This window comes from Centruroides vittatus, unplaced genomic scaffold, assembly GCF_030686945.1.
Source record: "Centruroides vittatus isolate TY-2023 unplaced genomic scaffold, ASM3068694v2 contig_459, whole genome shotgun sequence".
In the NCBI taxonomy this organism is placed as follows: Eukaryota; Metazoa; Arthropoda; class Arachnida; order Scorpiones; family Buthidae; genus Centruroides; species Centruroides vittatus.
This window is the reverse complement of record NW_027122255.1, coordinates 2,318,800-2,337,786: the sequence shown is the minus strand read 5'-3', so window position 1 is coordinate 2,337,786 and position 18,987 is coordinate 2,318,800. Positions and strand designations below refer to the sequence as shown.

At 28.4% G+C, this 18,987-nt stretch overlaps 1 protein-coding gene across 1 annotated transcript in view; it reads left to right on the top strand.

Moving 5' to 3' along the window:
* The window catches only part of LOC136977471 (prion-like-(Q/N-rich) domain-bearing protein 25), a 41,119-nt gene extending 25,496 nt beyond the window's left edge, over positions 1 to 15,623 (top strand). The window contains exons 5-9 of the mRNA XM_067272966.1: positions 3,871 to 4,017; positions 8,259 to 8,396; positions 10,807 to 10,915; positions 12,866 to 13,016; positions 14,913 to 15,623. Coding sequence (XP_067129067.1) covers positions 3,871 to 4,017; positions 8,259 to 8,396; positions 10,807 to 10,915; positions 12,866 to 13,016; positions 14,913 to 15,233 — 866 coding nt within the window. The 3' untranslated portion in view covers positions 15,234 to 15,623. The remainder of the gene's footprint in view (positions 1 to 3,870; positions 4,018 to 8,258; positions 8,397 to 10,806; positions 10,916 to 12,865; positions 13,017 to 14,912) is intronic.
* The last annotated feature ends 3,364 nt before the right edge of the window (positions 15,624 to 18,987 follow it).

The following is an 18,987-nucleotide window of genomic DNA, read 5'->3' as shown; positions in this document are numbered from 1 at the left end:
TTCAAAAATTGTAAACCTATAAATTTCCACTGGCATTTGTCTATCTATCTGTCCTTCCTTAATCTTGAGAATGGAGTTAGATAGAAGTTAGATAGATGAAAGTTGAGACCAGATATGGAAAGTTTAGGGGCAGGAGACCCTGATTAACTATATATGAACTTCTGGTTTGGACCAGAAGTCACATTATTTCAATTCAAAAATTTTCTCTTAAACATAGATAGATGACCAGTATGACTTCATTGTTAACAGGAAAGTATGATGTACAGGGGCATGACACTGCTAAATTTGAGAGAATTGTGATGAAAATTGCAAGCCCAGCATTGTGACAATGTCACAATAAATAATTACTTATTTTATTAGGAAAAAATGAGCAAATGATAAGCTATATTACTTGAAAAAATTGCCATACTTTTTATTGTGATGGAGTATAAGAAATTATATGCTTTAGATATTAAAAAATGGATGTTGCAAAAGCACAAGAGGCCGTCCATAAATTACGTAAGGTATTTTGAGGTGGGTGGGGGTCAAGGATTTTTGCGATTTCTTACTCAGGGGTAGGGGGTAATAGATCTCGTCTTACGTAATATTCTTATTTTTATTTTTTGATCTCGTCGAGTGGTGGAGTTTTGTATTTGGCTTTAATTTGGCAGTTTCTATTAAGAATGCTCATTGTCTCGTGTGATGTGATAGAATAATAACGCTAGCAGACTCATTCTCTACACATTTTTTATGGGAGAAAGGCCGTGTAGTTGTTTCTCTCTCGTTTTTTTTTTTTATTTGAATAAGTTCACCACTCCTATGGGTGTATAACACTAAGAATACATAAACTAAAATACATAATACAAAGTAAACATAAAATTAGTATTGAGTTTTTAGTGAAAACTAAAATGTAAAACTAGAAATTAGAAATTATAAATAATCTTATCTTCCATATTTTTTGAACATAATTGTAAAAAGCATCAAACAGTGGCTTCTGAACAAGCATGTCGAGTGGACATGGCCACCTGAAACCAAGCGTAAAGATTTCTAATTTCAGAATAAATCTATCTTGATCGTAAATTGGACAATGATAGATCATATGGTCGACGAGTGTCTAGGTTTTTTGTAGAGCAAAAGCAAGAGGCAGTTTCTGCCCGGTTATACATGCTCAGTAAATAGTTTGAGCAGTAGCAAACGTTAAATCTCTAAGTGGTGATGAGAACCTGCATTCAATACTAGGAAAAAAAAGTCTTCTTATTCTACCAGTTTTACTGCTCAACTACTGTTGATTCCACTTTTGCATAGCACATTGTCATAAATATAATTTTTAAGACTGCTACACGAGAGAGGGATGTGAGTGTAATCCAAGTCCTTTGCAGCTGACTTAGCCTCAAAGTTGGCTTTTTCATTTCCTAGTATGCCAGTATGGCCACAAACAAACATAAAAGTTATCTTATTTACAAGGTTTTTAATATGGTGCTGGATATATGTGATTTTATTGCTATTGCAATTGGGATTTAATAGAGCTTTTAGGACAGACTAAGAATCACTATAAATGTTGATAGATAGAGTTTTGTTTGGTAGTGAAGTGGCTCACTGAACACCTTGGTAGACAGCATCTTCTTCAGCTTGATATGTGGGGGTATCTGTATCTTCTAAGATATTTTGGGCAAAATATGTCAGTTTGGAGGAAGATACACATACTTGAGCAGACATGAAGGGGGCTTTTGGACCTATCTGTGTAGATATTAATATCTGCATGGCTATCCATGGAGGAAACAGACGACACCAAATGTACCCTGGGGATAACCTTGTTTACAAGGTTGATGATCAGAGATAGGGTAATTGCAATATGGTAGCATTTGAACAGCCTTAGATAGGAGTAGAGACTGTTGTTGAGCTTTGATATTTGTAGTTCTGATATAGTTCTGATTAATTAAAAATATAATTTATTATACAGGGTGGGCCAGCGAAAACGAAACGGCAGAGTGTTCGTGTTCATCCAAGCAAAGCGCTCGGACAGGTCGATTTTACTCTCGAGGGGACATCTTTTGCAATAAAGTTTTTGCGATTTTGAATACAACAGACAACAAAAAATTTTAAAAACTCATTTATTTTGTATTAACTAAAAAAGCATTTATTTCGAAAAAAATGATTGTTTAGTTAATATTCAGAATCGCAAAAACTTTATTGCAAAAGATGTCCCCTCGAGAGTAAAATCGACCTGTCCGAGCGCTTTGCTTGGACGAACACGAACACTCTGCCGTTTCGTTTTCGCTGGCCCACCCTGTATTTTATTTAATATTTCAGTATTGTATCTGTAAGATACAGAATACAGAATTAATAACGTATTTTATGGTCTCTTAAACACTATATAGTGCAAACACACAAACACTTGGCAATCTTCACCTTAAGTTTATTCTATTTAGTTGATACATGTACCTGTTCTTTTTTATATGTTTCGGGCTTTTGTAAGGCCCCTCCTCAGCCAACTAAAATTGCATAATACATACGAATTACAAATACTAATATACATATATAAAATTTTTTTACAGTTGTACTGAACATACCTTGAGATCACTAATTTCCAAAATCTTAAATACCCTTTCCTTAAATTCTTTATAAAAAATCTCCATAAAAATTTTTTCACATTTTCATGTAACGGATGGTCAGTTTTAATCATTTTCTAGTTATTTAATAAAATTTTTATTAGTTTCCGTGTTAATCAACAAAATTCTTTATAGGTATATGAGACATACCTTCATGTGTTTTATAGTATTTCGTACCGCACACTCAAAGGGATCCCTTACACACTGACATCTATTTTCCGTGAAGTAGTATGGACTCGTCGATTCTTCCCATTCCGAAAACCAATAAAACTAAGATTACAAGGCTATTGAATTAAATTCGTTGACAATTCTTGAATTATAAATGTAACCTACCTTGTTGTTTTCTTTTTCACTTTAATTTATTTAATTATAACTAGTTCTCTAGGATTGAGGCAGCTTACGAAAACGGTGTACTTTCTTGGTAAATTTAATAGACTAGTCACTAGTACATATTCCCTTTATATTATTTTCTGGTTATTCTTTTGTATCAACATCCAAGAAGTTTTATCACACAAACAGGTTTTCAAATGCTGTTTTGTCTTTTTTATATTACATTTCAATTTTATTGCGCAGAACTGTACTAATTTCCATATTCTTACATGGTGGATACGCCACCTCGTGACCAATTATTACTTAGTTGAGTTAAAAATTCAATGTTTAGAAATTCTTTTTTAATAAATTTGATTTACAATATTTCAAGCCAATTTTCATTTATTTTTATACTTAAATTTTTATTTATGCATTTTTTGTTTTTAAGAATCTCTATACTTTCTTTAAATTTGTGATTATATGTTTCTTTTTCTCTACAAAGGATTTTTACGTTATTCTTAGCTATGTTGCAGTCATTTAACGTACAGTGGTTGTGAAAAGCAGAGTTAATTCTATTATATTTAAGGTCTGCAATATGTTTTTTTAAACTGACTTTCATTTTCCTCTTGGTTTCGCCTATGTAATATTTTTTATTACTGCAAGTACAAGGAATCTGATATACAATGTTTTTAGTTTCGGATATTGATTGCTGATCTTTTGGGGAATTTAGACGTTTTAATTTAGTAGAGATTTTTTTCGTACTTTGGTGCTAATTTAAAGTTTACTTATTTTATTTCATTGTTAATTTCTTCCTTATTACTGGCTCTATCTATTACTAAGGTATTTGTTTGAAATCAATTATGTTTTTTATGTTTTGGAAACAAAACTATCAATAACTTATTAAAAATTAGTTTATTTTAATTAATAAGATTTGTGTCAATATTGTTTTAATGAATTTCAATCATTTCAATAGCATCTTACCGTGATAAGTGTGAGACTAATGAAGAATGTCAAGCAACTGACAGAAATATGATTTGTCGAGGTGGTTTCTGTGATTGTAGTATAAATTATATATATATAAAGCCAACTGAACAGGAAAGAGGGAAATGTTACAGAAAAGGTAAAATAATGATAATATTTATTATTTTCTCTTTAAGAAAAAGTTGTAATGTAAAAACAATAGTAATTTTAAAATTGATAGCAATGTACAGAATTAAAATTAAAGTACCAACAGTAATTTTAGTAACATATAAAGCACTTATATTGCAAAAGCTTTTAAATGAATGTGTTATCATTTGTTTAAAAGAATCTGTGCATCTGGCATATGAAGTATTTACTGAATATTTTTAATAAATGTTTTTGCATTATGCCAACCTACAATTTACACAGTACTCAATTTTGGCTAATATTAAAAAATGCAGAAAAAATTTATTTTACATGATAGAATCTTAGCTCAACATAACGTTTAAAATATTCTTTTGTATTTTATTTTAAAATTTAGTATTTTTATTAGACCTGTAATAACTCTTATGGTGTTGCAAACACATCACCATTACTCTCAACTTATATATTCAAAGAATTTAATGATTCTTCAGTTTTTACTACATTATGACTTCACATCATATACATTAAACTTAGCTTTATTTATTTATTTTAAATAAATTTTCTGATATTAACAGAAATAAAAGCTTATCTTAATAAAATCCTATATTAAAGTGAGACTGTTAATGTCCTTGACAAACTAATTAGTAAGGAGAGGAATTTTGGTGTAAAAAATTGCTAAAAAAAGTTGGAAAGAAGGTGCCAAAAAAATAGAAAAGGGTGCTAGAAAAGGTGCATGTTTATTTAATTATTTAACATTTGTTTAAATAATGCAGTAATTTGTATACTATGAGATTTGTATTGAAATTGTACAGTATTAAGAGATTTAAATTAAACATAAGTGAAAAAAATTTTTCAGCCATTATTTTTAGCAGATTGCTAAACCTATGTGAGAAACCTGTAGTGAATGAAATTGTTTCTTAATTGATTGCATAATAAAATGCATTTTCTTTTCTTCCAAAAATCTTATATAATGAAAAGTATCTTCCTACATCTACTGATATGAGAGGAGATAATTTGGTGAGTAGTCTATATAGGAGCTCACTTTATGTAGCAGTTTCCACGAGATCAGGATTTTTGCTAAGATTTGTCAGCAGCTTTTGCAAATCCTTTCAAGTTGTTCATTAACTTCATTAACAATATTCCATTGCTTTCCCTTTTTTTAGACCTTGCTCTTCAAGTTTAGTCACAGCTTTCACTAGGAACTTGTAAGTATAAACTGAGAACAGTTTACTCTGGAGATCATGCTAGCTATAAATTTCAACTTTTCTGAATGCTAAGCATTCAGAAAAGTTGAAATTTATCAAAAGTTTTCACAGTGGAAAGTCCGTGATCCCCAACATGTCACTATTGGCATTGGAGGCAATGAAAGATTGGTTAATTTTTGATATATCTGTATTCATGCAGAACACTTCACTAAGATCTTCAAATTTGTTAGATATGTAAGGCTTGCTGACTGTGTGCGATTGTCGGGATGGTTGAGTAAATCACACCACACATGGTTGAGACAGTCAAGTGTGGATGTGATTTACACACTGAGACAGGCTTACCATTCACTTTTTCCCATTTAATGAAATATAAAAAATATTTGTACAAAATTTTCTATATTATCCACCAACCAAAGCCGAATATAATCGGCCGAGAAATGGCTATAATATTAATAATTAATAGACAATTTGGCATTAGAGGTAGACGTTAGGCACCATCTCTTAATAAATTTAATAATTACAATTAATTAAATAACAATTTAGTATTATTGGAAGAAAAGAATCGGCCCGAAACGGGACTCAAACCCGCAACTTCTGCTATCCGTGCAGACACGTTACCAGTTACATTACCCGGACCTTCGGCTCAATCTCCTCTTCCAGCATATATAAGCTATAACCATCGACGGTTATTACAACGCCGGCTGGGGATGAATTCATCGTCCACAACGTGCAACCCAAGGCACTCAACCGGCCATCGCAAACCCTGGCAAGGTGTATATAAATAATCAAACATCTTTACTACACCCGATACATGTAAAGCTATCCACCAACCAAAGCCGAATATAATCGGGTGAGAAATGGCTATAATAATAATAATTAATAGACAATTTGGCATTAGAGGTAGATGTTAGGCACCATCTCTTAATAAATTTAATAATTACAATTAATTAAATAATTTAAATATCGCCAGGGTTTGTGATGGCCGGTTGAGTGCAGGAGAGGTCATTATGGACACTTAACCTGATCTGGATTGGCTAAAATTCCTCCAAACTTTGAAATTCTCCCTTGTAATTTCAGCCTTTTGTTTTCTTTTTGTTTGGAAAGAACTTTTATTGTTTTAGTGAGACTTTAACTCTCACTTCGTTTTAATTTTGAAAGGTGAGAGTTTAACTATCCCACTGGATACTCATCATTAACATAAAATTTGATTTCTGTCTGGGATCTCAGATATTCATTTTTGAGGTAAAATTCATATCTAATTCTCTCACAGATTCTCTGAATTGCATAAACTATACAGTCAATGTGTTTCAAGTAACACTTGGCCACAGATTTACCATAATGAAGATATGCTTGACTGTTGTCAAGTTAGTTTTCTCAAGAAAGTGAATTTTAAATAACATTGGCCTACATTTTTTTTCTCAACCCACAAACTCTGCCCTGGATTAGTTCTTTTCCAGATGATTCTAAATTATTTAATAAATTATTTAAAGTATAATTATTAATTTAGATAAGAGATGGCACCTAATGTCTACCTCTAGTAGCAAATTACTTAGTATTAATTATTAAAATTAGTAGATTTATAGCCTGAGTATTTAAGATGATCATTTGGCTATGAATTTTAATACTCTAATAATTGTTTAATTTCTTTAAAAATAAATGAAATTGGTGCACTTTTACATGTCATATATGTATATATGGAGACAAAATCAGAGGTCTTAATCTGGAATTATTTGGTTCATGCTATATAAATTGCATTGCTGTTCAGTGAAATTTTATTCACTGAACAAGTTTGTGCATACTTATGGCACCTTTAGTATGTTCATGCCACTTGAATATCTACTAAGAACCTTCACAACTGGTCCAGATAGCATAACTGATGATATCTTTCTGGATTGTCAATGTTGTAGGTTTAAGTCCTGGTTTGAGTTGCTCATTTATTCAGATATTTCTGAAATATCTCTTAATTCTAATTATTAAATTTATAATAAGTTGATGGTAGCTTCTATCTTTAACACAGAGTTTTTTGTAGTTGAATTAAATTATAGGTTAAAAATGGTATAAGTTCCATCTGTTTGATCTACATATAATTTGGGCTACAGTTTATCTTCATTAAATCTATATTTGAATAAATATATACTGTAATATATTATGTCCAAAATTAAAGCAATACACACAAATGTACTGTACATGGCAAAGATGTATAAATGAATGGCCCTGTATTGTAATGAATCATTCAAATGCCTTCTTTCCTGATAAGCCACTAGTGTATCAGGAACACTTTTTTCACTGTTAGTAGTTCTAGCATGATTGATTGTCAGAAACAATTTAGCTGTATACATATATACAGGGTGGGCCAGCGAAAACGAAACGGCAGAGTGTTCGTGTTCGTCCAAGCAAAGCGCTCGGACAGGTCGATTTTACTCTCGAGGGGACATCTTTTGCAATAAAGTTTTTGCGATTCTGAATATTAACTAAACAAACATTTTTTTCGAAATAAATGTTTGTTTAGTTAATACAAAATAAATGAGTTTTTAAAATTTTTTGTTGTCTGTTGTATTCAGAATCGCAAAAACTTTATTGCAAAAGATGTCCCCTCGAGAGTAAAATCGACCTGTCCGAGCGCTTTGCTTGGACGAACACGAACACTCTGCCGTTTCGTTTTCACTGGCCCACCCTGTATATATGGTTCATTACGTTTTATCACACAGGTGTGTTGCTAGTGTGTCACTTGCATGACACATGTATGATAGGATGGCACTTTGCTGATTTATGTATGACCTAAGTTTCAGCTACTCTCACATTTCATGGTGCTGATTTTACACTGGTTTTGTGTTTGTTGCTTTAATTTTGAACACCTTATTTTGAATTTATTCCTATTTATATTAAACTTTTTATATATTCTTCTATTATATTAATTGTGAATAATAATTAATTGAAAATTGAATTGAATTGGCTTCTTTGTTTTATTTTACAATAAAATAAAATTCTCAAAAATTTTCAAATATAAAAGATATGTAGTATATTTATAATTTTTTTTTTTTTTTTATAACAGCATCAAGAATGTATGATTCTTGTGAACAAGATGAACAGTGTTTTGGTGTCAGTAATAAAGCAGTGTGTTCTCGTAATAATAATTTGTGTGTTTGTCGCCTCGGTTACTATAATTTAAATGAAGAATGCATTAGGCAAGGTAAATTGAAATAAAATTATTTAATGTTTATGAAACATACTTTAAGGTGAAAAAAATTAAATTAAAACTATTATTTTTTGCTATTCTTTTAAACAATTAAAAAATTTTGATTTTAAAATGTAATTGAAACATAATTCTAAATGTAAGATTGTTATAAAATTTTTAAAATTATTTTGTTAATAATTTAAAAAATAAATAAGTGATAAGTAAAAAAGAATGAAGACATTTTATAACAAAAAAAAAGCAGGATCAAAGAAAATTAAAGCATTTTTATTGTGTAAAATAAGTATTCTTATGCTTCTAGAAGTGTATATAATTGAAAATGAATTGTAAAGTACTCTTACAATTCATTTTCAATTATATATACTTCTGTTTATGAGGAATTATAAAGTGAATACTTTAAAATTACTCATAAAATTCAGTTATAATACAAATTGAGGTCACTCAATTGCATTATTATTATTACTTAAATGAAGTCTTAAAATTATATTATCTTTACAAACTATCCTCCTTTTTCTTTACGTATGTGTCTCTTTACAGTTTGTATGTAAATAAGAATTCAGTATTCATGCTACAAAAAGGTGATGAGAGAAAAAATTTGCATATCAAATCCATATCCCTAGTATTAATAGTATGTGAATAATTTCAAAATAAAAGATTATAAAAGATTCTTGATGTTTTCAGTTCATTGATTTTTAGAAGAAAACTACTATCAGAATACTCAATATAGCTTAAGACAATAGTTTTAGCAGTATCCATTAATTATAATTCCATCAATAGAATAAATCTTTATTTTGAAAATGTCATGTTTTGTAGTAATTTTATCTTTACAAAAAAATTATAATGTCCAAACTATGAGAGTTAATATCTGATTTAATTAATATTTAGACAATGAAGACCATTTAACTGCTGACCAATTAGGAATTGAAATAGTATGAATGTTATATGGGATGAAGGTGTGAATTTTGTTAAGAATAATTTGAATTGCATAATGGTCAGATTTAAAACTGGTAATAGGAAAATTAGAGATTTGAGATTGATATGCGAACACTAAGTTGAGAAAGGCACTGTCTCAGGTTGGAAAGTTTACATGTTAATTACAGTTAAAGTAATAATAAATATTGTTTAAAAAGAATTACTCGGAGTTATCTATTTATGATTATGATGGAGCTAAGGCCCAGTTGACATTTGTTAAGTTAAAGTTAACATCAAAGTGTCTTGGTATTTGGAGGGTGGATAGAAAGCATTCCATATTAATGAAGATATTGATACTCTTGGAGTGTGGAGCATAAACAGTTACAATTATGCATCGAAAATGATTCACTTTAATTGCTAGTATGGCATCTTGGTATTCATAAAGTTTTTGAACTTTTAATTGATTAGAGAAGATAACCATTATACTGCCACCTTTTTGGGAACATCTAAAAGTGGAAAAGTAATCAAAGCCCAAGATGTTTATTATATTTGAGATATCATGGGAAAATATAAAAGTCATTTAAAAAGGAATTTAGTGATATAAGGTAATTTTTAATTGATCTTATATTTTGACAACATAAATGAATCATTTGAAATAAGACATAACAATGATAAAAATTAATAGGACATTGCGAAAAACCAGGAGATTGAGTACTAACAATTAAAAGATTTATAGCTAAAAATAAAATGATTTATGATAATATTAAAGAACTTTAAAACTTTAGGATTTAAAAAAAATTACTACTAGAGAAAATATTACTTGAGATAGAGCCTGATTTTTGACAAAATAATATGGATGGAATAGAATGAAAAACACCTAACCTAAATGAGATTAAACAATTAGTGTACAATTCAAATAATATCAGGCTCTGTCTCTTCAGCAAGTAAAAAGGTCTGGAGCTTGAACTGTAGTTTTAACATCTATGCAGGAAGAGTCCACAATGAGAAAAAGGTGTACCAGTGTACCTTTTGATTAAGTTTTGCAGTTTTTGCATTTAATTCTACATTAGTAATTGTTTTAAATACTATGATTGTATAATAAAAATAAATAAAATTATCCTTTAAAATTTAAAAATTTTAGATATTTTAAATTAGGAAAATTAAAAAATTATAATATAAATCTGATTTTTAAAGAATTATGATAATGCATATGGATATATAGACTGATAGCTGATTTTTGAAAGTTTTAATTGTTGATTTTAATTGAAATATTTCTTCAGTATTAATGTATTTTTACTATATTACATTATAGTTATTTTAAAAATTATTTTCAATTTGTAATTGAATAAAACTTGATCATTTTTTTTGTTTTATAAAATTCATAAATTCTACAGTTTTAATTTATTTTAATATTTAGTATAATTACATTTATTTCACAAAAAAACGTTGAAAATTAGGTAAAAATATCATTAAATTTTTCACTTATTGAATTTAGAGGAATTTGAACGTAGTAAAGCTCAGCAAGTATATCGTACAGCTATGATTGCAGCTGCTTGTTTTATGATTGGAATAGTGAGCATCTTCGTTGTATGTATTGTAAAAAAGTAAGTTTTACTTTTATCATTTAATTATACTTTTAAGTAATATATATAAATTGCATATAATAATAATTAAAAATACTTATAAAGAATTATTGTTAATAGTAATATCAATTGTGAACAGCATAAATAGAATTACAGATACTGTACTTATTTTTCTTTAGCAAGTAACATAAGTTCTTAGCTTACACATTTCAAAAGTTTCTATGCAAGTCAACTAGTGCTGAATGTGATGTATTTTTAACAAATGTATTTGTTTCAAAAGATCATTAAAGTCAAACAGCTTCTGCATTTGAAAAGAAAATTCTGATAAAATAAATTTTTGCTATCACGTATGTTCAGAGTAGCACTTAAGAGATGGAGTTGTCAGTAGTAAATCAAAGTGTCATGGTCATGTATTCTAAGAAATCGTATAAGTTGAAGATAAGACTGGTTACTATGTTGTAATAGAATAGAAATCTAATCTTTTTGCAATCAATAAGAGTTTAATGAATAAATTTCAATCCTCATAGGATCTTTATTTGAATTTTAATGTAAATGAATTTTATTAATTTTTGTACTTTTATTTATTCATTCATTCATCTATATATATATAGGAATAAACAGTGAGTTATGGTATCTTAGCACTCATTTGTTATCAATGTCGTTAACATTGACTCACTGCTGAATTGCCAACTGCTTGTAAATTTGTATTTTTTATAATATGCAATCACCCATCTCTCTAATAATTTTAGCCATCTTTCCAGATAATTTCATTATTAGTCAAGACTACATAAAATACTGTAAAATATTAAAATTTGGCTGGTCATTTGAGAAAATGCTAACATTTTACATGTATGTACATTACATGGGAGTAGGCCTCAGCTTAATTAGTTGAATTAGGTCAGATTAGATCCCAATTGAAAAATATAATACTAATTATCTAAAAATTATATGAAATTTACAAACATTCTATTTGAAAGCATTTGAAAAGATATTTGTGACATGCTAAATTTAACAAATTAAAAAAAATAAAATCTAACAAATTAAAAATTTTATACATATAGATATGTGTATAATAAAAACAAATTTATTGTACAAGGTGTGTCTGAAAAGTTTAATGAATGGTCTCCTAAAATAAAAGAAACAAGAGATACAAACAAAATACTTTTACTGGCATTCAAAGTAATCGCCATTAGCAACTCAACACATTTGACATCGGTTGTACAGCTGCTAGAAGCTGTGAGCAAACACTTCTTTCGGTATTGCACGAAGCACCGTTGTCACATGTTGTTGTTTGATCTGCACAATGTCAGAAAAGCGTAGGCCTTTCAGGCGGGGAACAAGAAGAAATCTGCAGGTGCCAGATCTGGAGAATATGGAAGAGTGTTGAAGAACTGTCACCTGTTGTGTAGCAAGGAAGTGCCGTAATGTTCATGCGTTGCTCCATTTTGCAGTGACACTCCTTCTCACACTGACTGCATTGCATTGTTTGCTGCATGCACTTCTGTTTAACTGTTGTGATTTCGATGCTAGGGGGCACTAGTTGGCAAGTCTCTCACTACGTCTGCATGAACGCAACATCCTAACCAGCATGGTTATTCAACTATGGGAACATTCACCGAACTTTTCAGATGCATCTTGTATTTATTTTAAATGAGGAATTAATAATACAATAGTCTCAAGCATTATCATGCTATTATCTATAAGGTAATGAAAATTATTTTAAAAAAAGATGGACCCAGAGAGGGATCCGAAAACGTTTGCTTACAAGGTTTGAGCATACCCTCGCCGGTTATAAGGTTTTTTAAGAAGATTTTTTTTATATTACACCGGTGTATGTAGATTATTTGTTGAAAATTATTTTTTAAAGAACAACTAATTATAATGTTATGTATATTACATTCATTTGTAGAAAATTTATGTATATTTTCAAATATAAAGAATAAATTAAATTTCATTTTAAATTGAATTTAGATCATTCTGTGGAGATGATAACAGATCCACTCTTCCTGGAGGTCAACATAGATCAAATAGTCAGTTGCAAAGGATGACATCTCTTACAGAAGATGGAATAATTGTTGCTGATAAACCTCCATCATATGAAGAAATTATCTTAGCAGAAATTGTAAGTAAAATATATTTGAAATTGTAAACAAAATTTAGAATATTTGAAAATTTGTAGAAATATCAAACATTTTTAAAAAATAATATATCTAATATATGTTCTTTGTAATAAATTAATGAAAACAGATTTAATGATTTTACATTAAAAAAGTGGTCAATAAAATGACATCTTTTCTCATTAATTAATCATTGTTCTTATCTAATTCCTTGGTATTTACTAAAATTCATTAACAAAAGACAAAATATTCTGGGTACATTTTTTCAAAGTTTTGAATTTATAAATAAAACAAAAATAATCATTTTAGTATGAAATACATTAATCTAAATGAGTAAAGAGTTGATAGAAGTATAAAATATTTTTTAATTACTCTACAGAGGAATTCTGGTATCATCAATATATTTTGTTGCATTTGAAATTTTTCTTAAAAAATCTTGTATATATGTATATATGTAGTAGAACCTGGCTTTAGTGAAGACACTTGATATCAGAAACTTTGTCTCATTAAGATAGGTTTTCATTAAAAACTATTATTTATTTTACAACTGACAGTTTTTAAATAATTGATAAACAATTTTGTTTATCAATTATTAAATCAAATATCAACTATCAATCAAATATTAAATTGAAAAGAATATATGAGGACAGAATTCCGAAATAGCCAAAGAACTTCCAATTATAGGGTTGTTTTTACATGATAATTAATTAAATTTAATAACTAGAAATTGATAATTAAGTAATTTAGAGAAATCTAGAAGAAGAAAAGATCTTGCAGAAGTAAAATTCAAAACTATAACCATTGCAAGCTAAGCAGACAAAATTACCAATTACACGTTTTTGGATTCCCAAGCATGATTTTTGTAATATCTGACTCATTCTTATTTTGATTCATTCTGTTTTTGTTTTCTTCAAAATTCACTGGTTTTTTAATACTACTCATTGACAATGCAAGAGAGAAATGTCACATCAATTTATCAATGTTTAATAAGAAAAGTATCAGAGTACTACCTAAACATGAAACTGTGAAAACTTCATCTGACAAGTTTAAAGGCACAGAGATTCTATGAAATAATAGCATTGAAGATAAGCGTGATATTTGTATGAAATTAGTAATCTATTGTACTGTCTGCTTAACAGAGATTTTGCAGAATAGAAAGGGTAGGAAATTTTTGTTCGTTGTTTGCAGAAACTCATATGCACTTAATAAAGGTAAAAATAACATTGACAGTTGTATAACTTTGCTTGGATTGGATATTTTTTCTGTTAAATGCAGGTTTCACTGAATATATAATTAGGGGTATAAACCAAAGTATATGGTTGATGCTGAAATTTCTTTACAAATAGCTTTCATGAGATATTCTGTGTATAATAAATTGATCTAACAAAATATTTTATTTGTTGGTTATATAGATCTAGTAAAGTCACAGTTTAGGAATATTTTCAGAAGTTTTCATTTAACTGGAAATATATCTGTTCCAATACATTCTGAAAATTATGATAAAATTGATAGAGAAAATTCTTATTCTTTTAAATATGTAATCTTGCAATAAATAATAAAGTATTAGAGATAAATTAAGTATAGATGTGAATTTTGACGAACTATGCAATAACACAGTTATGCAGAATGTAAATCCTCAAAATTTTAAAAAATCCAGTACCTCAGACATTGCTGTAAATTGGATTTTTTATTGGATATATGCTTAAGTTCTTTAACCAAAATTATTAATTCATTTATAGTTATATTAAATTTTATTCAGGTAACATATAACTCTTTGATATCAAAAATAATCAGTGATTTAGAAATAAAGTTTTTCTATATTTAAAGTTTATTATTGATTGCTATTCATTGCAAATTTTTACTGTTTTAAGACTGTTCTAATGTTTGTTTATTCATTTTAGCCAACCACACCACCTCCAAAATATACGGACATATCAAAATTATTTCCAATCACAGAAGGATTACAGAGGCATAGTTCTGAACCTCATCTGAATATACCTTATTTAGAGAGTGGTCACAATCGTAGCAATTCATTTCATGCTTATGATAATTTAGCTGCGAGTAATGATGCCAACAACATTGAAATTGCCTCCACTCCTCCACCAAAATATGAAGAATGTTTAAGTTCTAAACCTAGGCCTAATCTTCACTTAAACGTTCCATCCATTACTATTTCGGTCGATAGTCCCTCTGACGAAACCACTATGCAGCAGCAAACGTAAACAAACTCTGAAAATAATCAAAACAATCAAAAAGTATATAAAATATCATAAAAGTACTTACTTGATGCAAGTTTGGTTATTTGTTGTACCAATGATTATATTTGTAAATTTCAAGGTTTACTATAATATACTTTAGCAATAATTTTTTTTAACTTCATTCATTTTATAAATGTTTTTTTCTTTGAAGTTTTCAAATCAATTAAAAATGTATTTAATTTTAATTAATTTTTTCTGAAATTAACATGTTCATAATAATAATTTTCAAAAATTTATATATTAAATGTGTATGCATTATTAATATATGACAGTAGTTTCTGCTCATTGATTTTTTTAAAAATTTTATAAGGATAATTATTAAATATATATTATTTAAACTTGTACAATTGATTAATTGAATTATACATGTGAGACTCGTGTCTTACAAGGATGCATAAATGAATATATTTTTTATCAGTATTTTTTCTGCAACAGATCATTGGTTTTATATAGTAGATCTGTCAAACGTCCAAACAACTTGACAATATATCATTCTTTGTAAAAGAGCATAAAAGCCTTGAAAACTTTTTTCATAGAATTAAATTCCAAAACCTAATTTATTAAGACACTAGAGAATATTTAACAATGGCAAAGTCTATTTTAGCCTATAATCAATTACAAATTTGAAATTTCAATCTAAATTCTATGTCAATGGTTTTCGAACGTTCTGTACCTCAACCCCTTTTTTTCTCAGAAAAATATTGTTGCATTCCTCAATTTTCATAATAGTCTAATTTCATAAATACTGTTCTTATAATTTATTTAATGGCCTACAAAACAATATGCCTTATTAAATAAAATATATTGTTCATCAGGTCTCGACTCTTGTTGAGATATTTTAGCAAGAGTGTATGTATATAGATTTTTAGCATTTGTACCAGAGTTGTTCTGACAAGGGTTATGAATTAGGCATAACTGTTTCTGTGATTCATTTCTTCAATGTTGATTTGACTTTTTTTTTGTTTGTTTGTATTAAAAAATGATAATTTGGTAAAAGCTGTGCACCCTCCTTGCAATAGTCTTGTGCCCCACAGATTGGAAAACACTGCTATAAGTTATACATTTCTTTAGATTACTGAAGACAAAACGAGATTTATATATGTAATTTTTAATAGACATGATTTTGGAGAAGCTACTATTAAGTTTGAGTATTATATTTAATTTAATTGTCACGCAGTTAACAAGAATCAATTCTCTTCATTCAAAAATTAATATATATACTCTACCACAATTTTTTGTTTTAAGAATATTAATTTTATCAAATAATTGCATTTATCACACTGCCTGAATAACACTGTTACTGAATGAACAAAGTTTTAAAGTTGCACACTTTGTATTATCAAAAGTAATTTATATATGTATACAGATAGGCTTCCTACAATGCGGTACCTTTACAACACATTTTCGCTCCAACGCAGTTGGAAAAACGTGGAAATTTTCTTACAACGCGGTTTACAGTATTTAGAAACGAACTATCTTTCACATAACAGAAAAATTGCAATAGATCACAGAAGTGCAGTGGAACTTGATGAAACAAACTCAGATCTTGAAATAAGGCCAGTCAAACATTCTCGAACAACTATAATAAGTGACGATGAGGACTGAATTTGTGAGCACAACATTGTTCTTTTTGATTTTGACTTGAAATCATAATCTTTTTAGTTTTTATATGATGTTGAATTTTATTTAAGCTTTTTATGCACAAAAACTTAAAAAATGATGAAAATGTTACACCATAAAATGCAGTTTTTCTCTTTTTAGAACTGAATCCTAGTTTTTTGTATTAAGTTGGTGTCTCCTATAACATGATTTCCCACAATGTGGTATTTTCAAGGAACGTATCTACCACATTGTAGGAGGCCTACCTGTATATAAATTTTTTTGCTGAGTTGCACGACAGGTTTTTGTTGTTCCAAGCCAACACAAACATTCATTTGAAATGAATTGGAATTGAATTTTTTGTCGAGATGAAGAAAGAGCAGAGAATATAAGGAATGGTATTTATTCATTTTGAATTGCTATTGTGTTAAATCGCATTTATTATGTGTAACACTCTCAAGAATTATACACACGTAATTTCCCACATCTTTTACCATATTAGTTGAGTTCCATGATGCCTAAACTAATCTTAATAGCTTTCTTATTACTGATTTATTTCTGCTTCATTTATGAAAATATTTTTTATGACTTTTTCAATCGACACATTTTAGAAATATATTATTTTTATGAATTAAAATTTAGTAATTGTAATGAAAATTTTGTTGTTTTGTAAAAATATTTATTGGAGAAACTGCTGAAATTCACAGAACTTCACTGCTCATTTCTATCTCATCCATATACTATACTTCGTATGTTTTATAAATGAAATGATTAAACTTAATTTGATTATTGCAATCCCTGTAAATTACAAAAAATTTACAGGGAAACGACATTTGATAAGTTTATTTCTTCCATTTATCTGATATAATTTCAAAAGAATAAACATAGGAAACCTGAGAAAGAAAAAATACATAAATAAAAGAAAATCATAGTTTGTGAAATTACGGCCATTGCATATCAATCTTGCAATAAAAAGCTTTAGCTATGTGCGTGTCACATCACAAGAGTGACTCATTCAAGGCTATAATAGTGAGCAGCAATTAGTATTGTTGGCTTAGAACCCTAAAAGATACACCTGTTGTTCATTTTCTTCACCTGATGCATTGCAGAACAAAACAGTCCATTTCAAACCACTTTGATAATAGGTAGAACCAACATTGACTGCACAACTTCCGCTCATGCTAATTGCTTAGAATTATTTGCAAACATTTATGCAGTGAACAGTACATATTCATTATTCATATTACATTGTTTGACGAATCACAGTTTGATGAACTGATTTCCTTAAAATTATTCATAATTTTTAAATGTAAATAATTTAAGTGAAGCTTGCTATTATATTTTGATTATAGATGGATTAAAATATTTAAATCCTTCTAAATGTATTTCAATACATTAATAAGGTTTAAAATAAATGTAATAATTGGTTTTCATAGAAAATAATTTATTTCAGTTTAAATGTATATTTTGTACTCTGAGGGCACTCACAGGACAATATATATTTTTAAATTAAGAAAAAAAAATTAAGCTTGTAAATCAATATTTAGATAATTAAATATAATACATTTACAGAAGTGTCACTATGTTAAAAAAAGATACAAATTCAATAAGAAATTATGGCTAAAGTATAAATCAAAAATAATGTTTTGACTGATATACAATGTATATATTTGTATATAAACAAAGTGATTTGTTTCAATTATTCAGAAATGAATATTTTTATTAAAAAAATTGTATTTTTATATCAAATATTTTGTATTTTATATGGATATTTAATGTATGATGTAATCTGATGGAAAATTTATGAAAATCTGATATTATGTATATATAACATATTTTATATTTATATCATGTTTTAAAAAACATGAATTTGGGTAATTTCAATAATAGGAACATTCCAAACAGTATATTTTTTCATAAATAAAAAGTTTTAAAGAAATGTTTTATGTTGTGTCCTCATTATTGAATGCTGAAAACAATAAAGTACTTAAAGTAAAAAATGAGCAGAATAAATAAAATATGTAAAAGGCTAGATGGATAAAATGGTTAAGGTGTCAGCCTATTGCTCTGAGTGACCTGGGATCAAATCTGGGAAAACAATCCGAGGAGTTTTCATGGA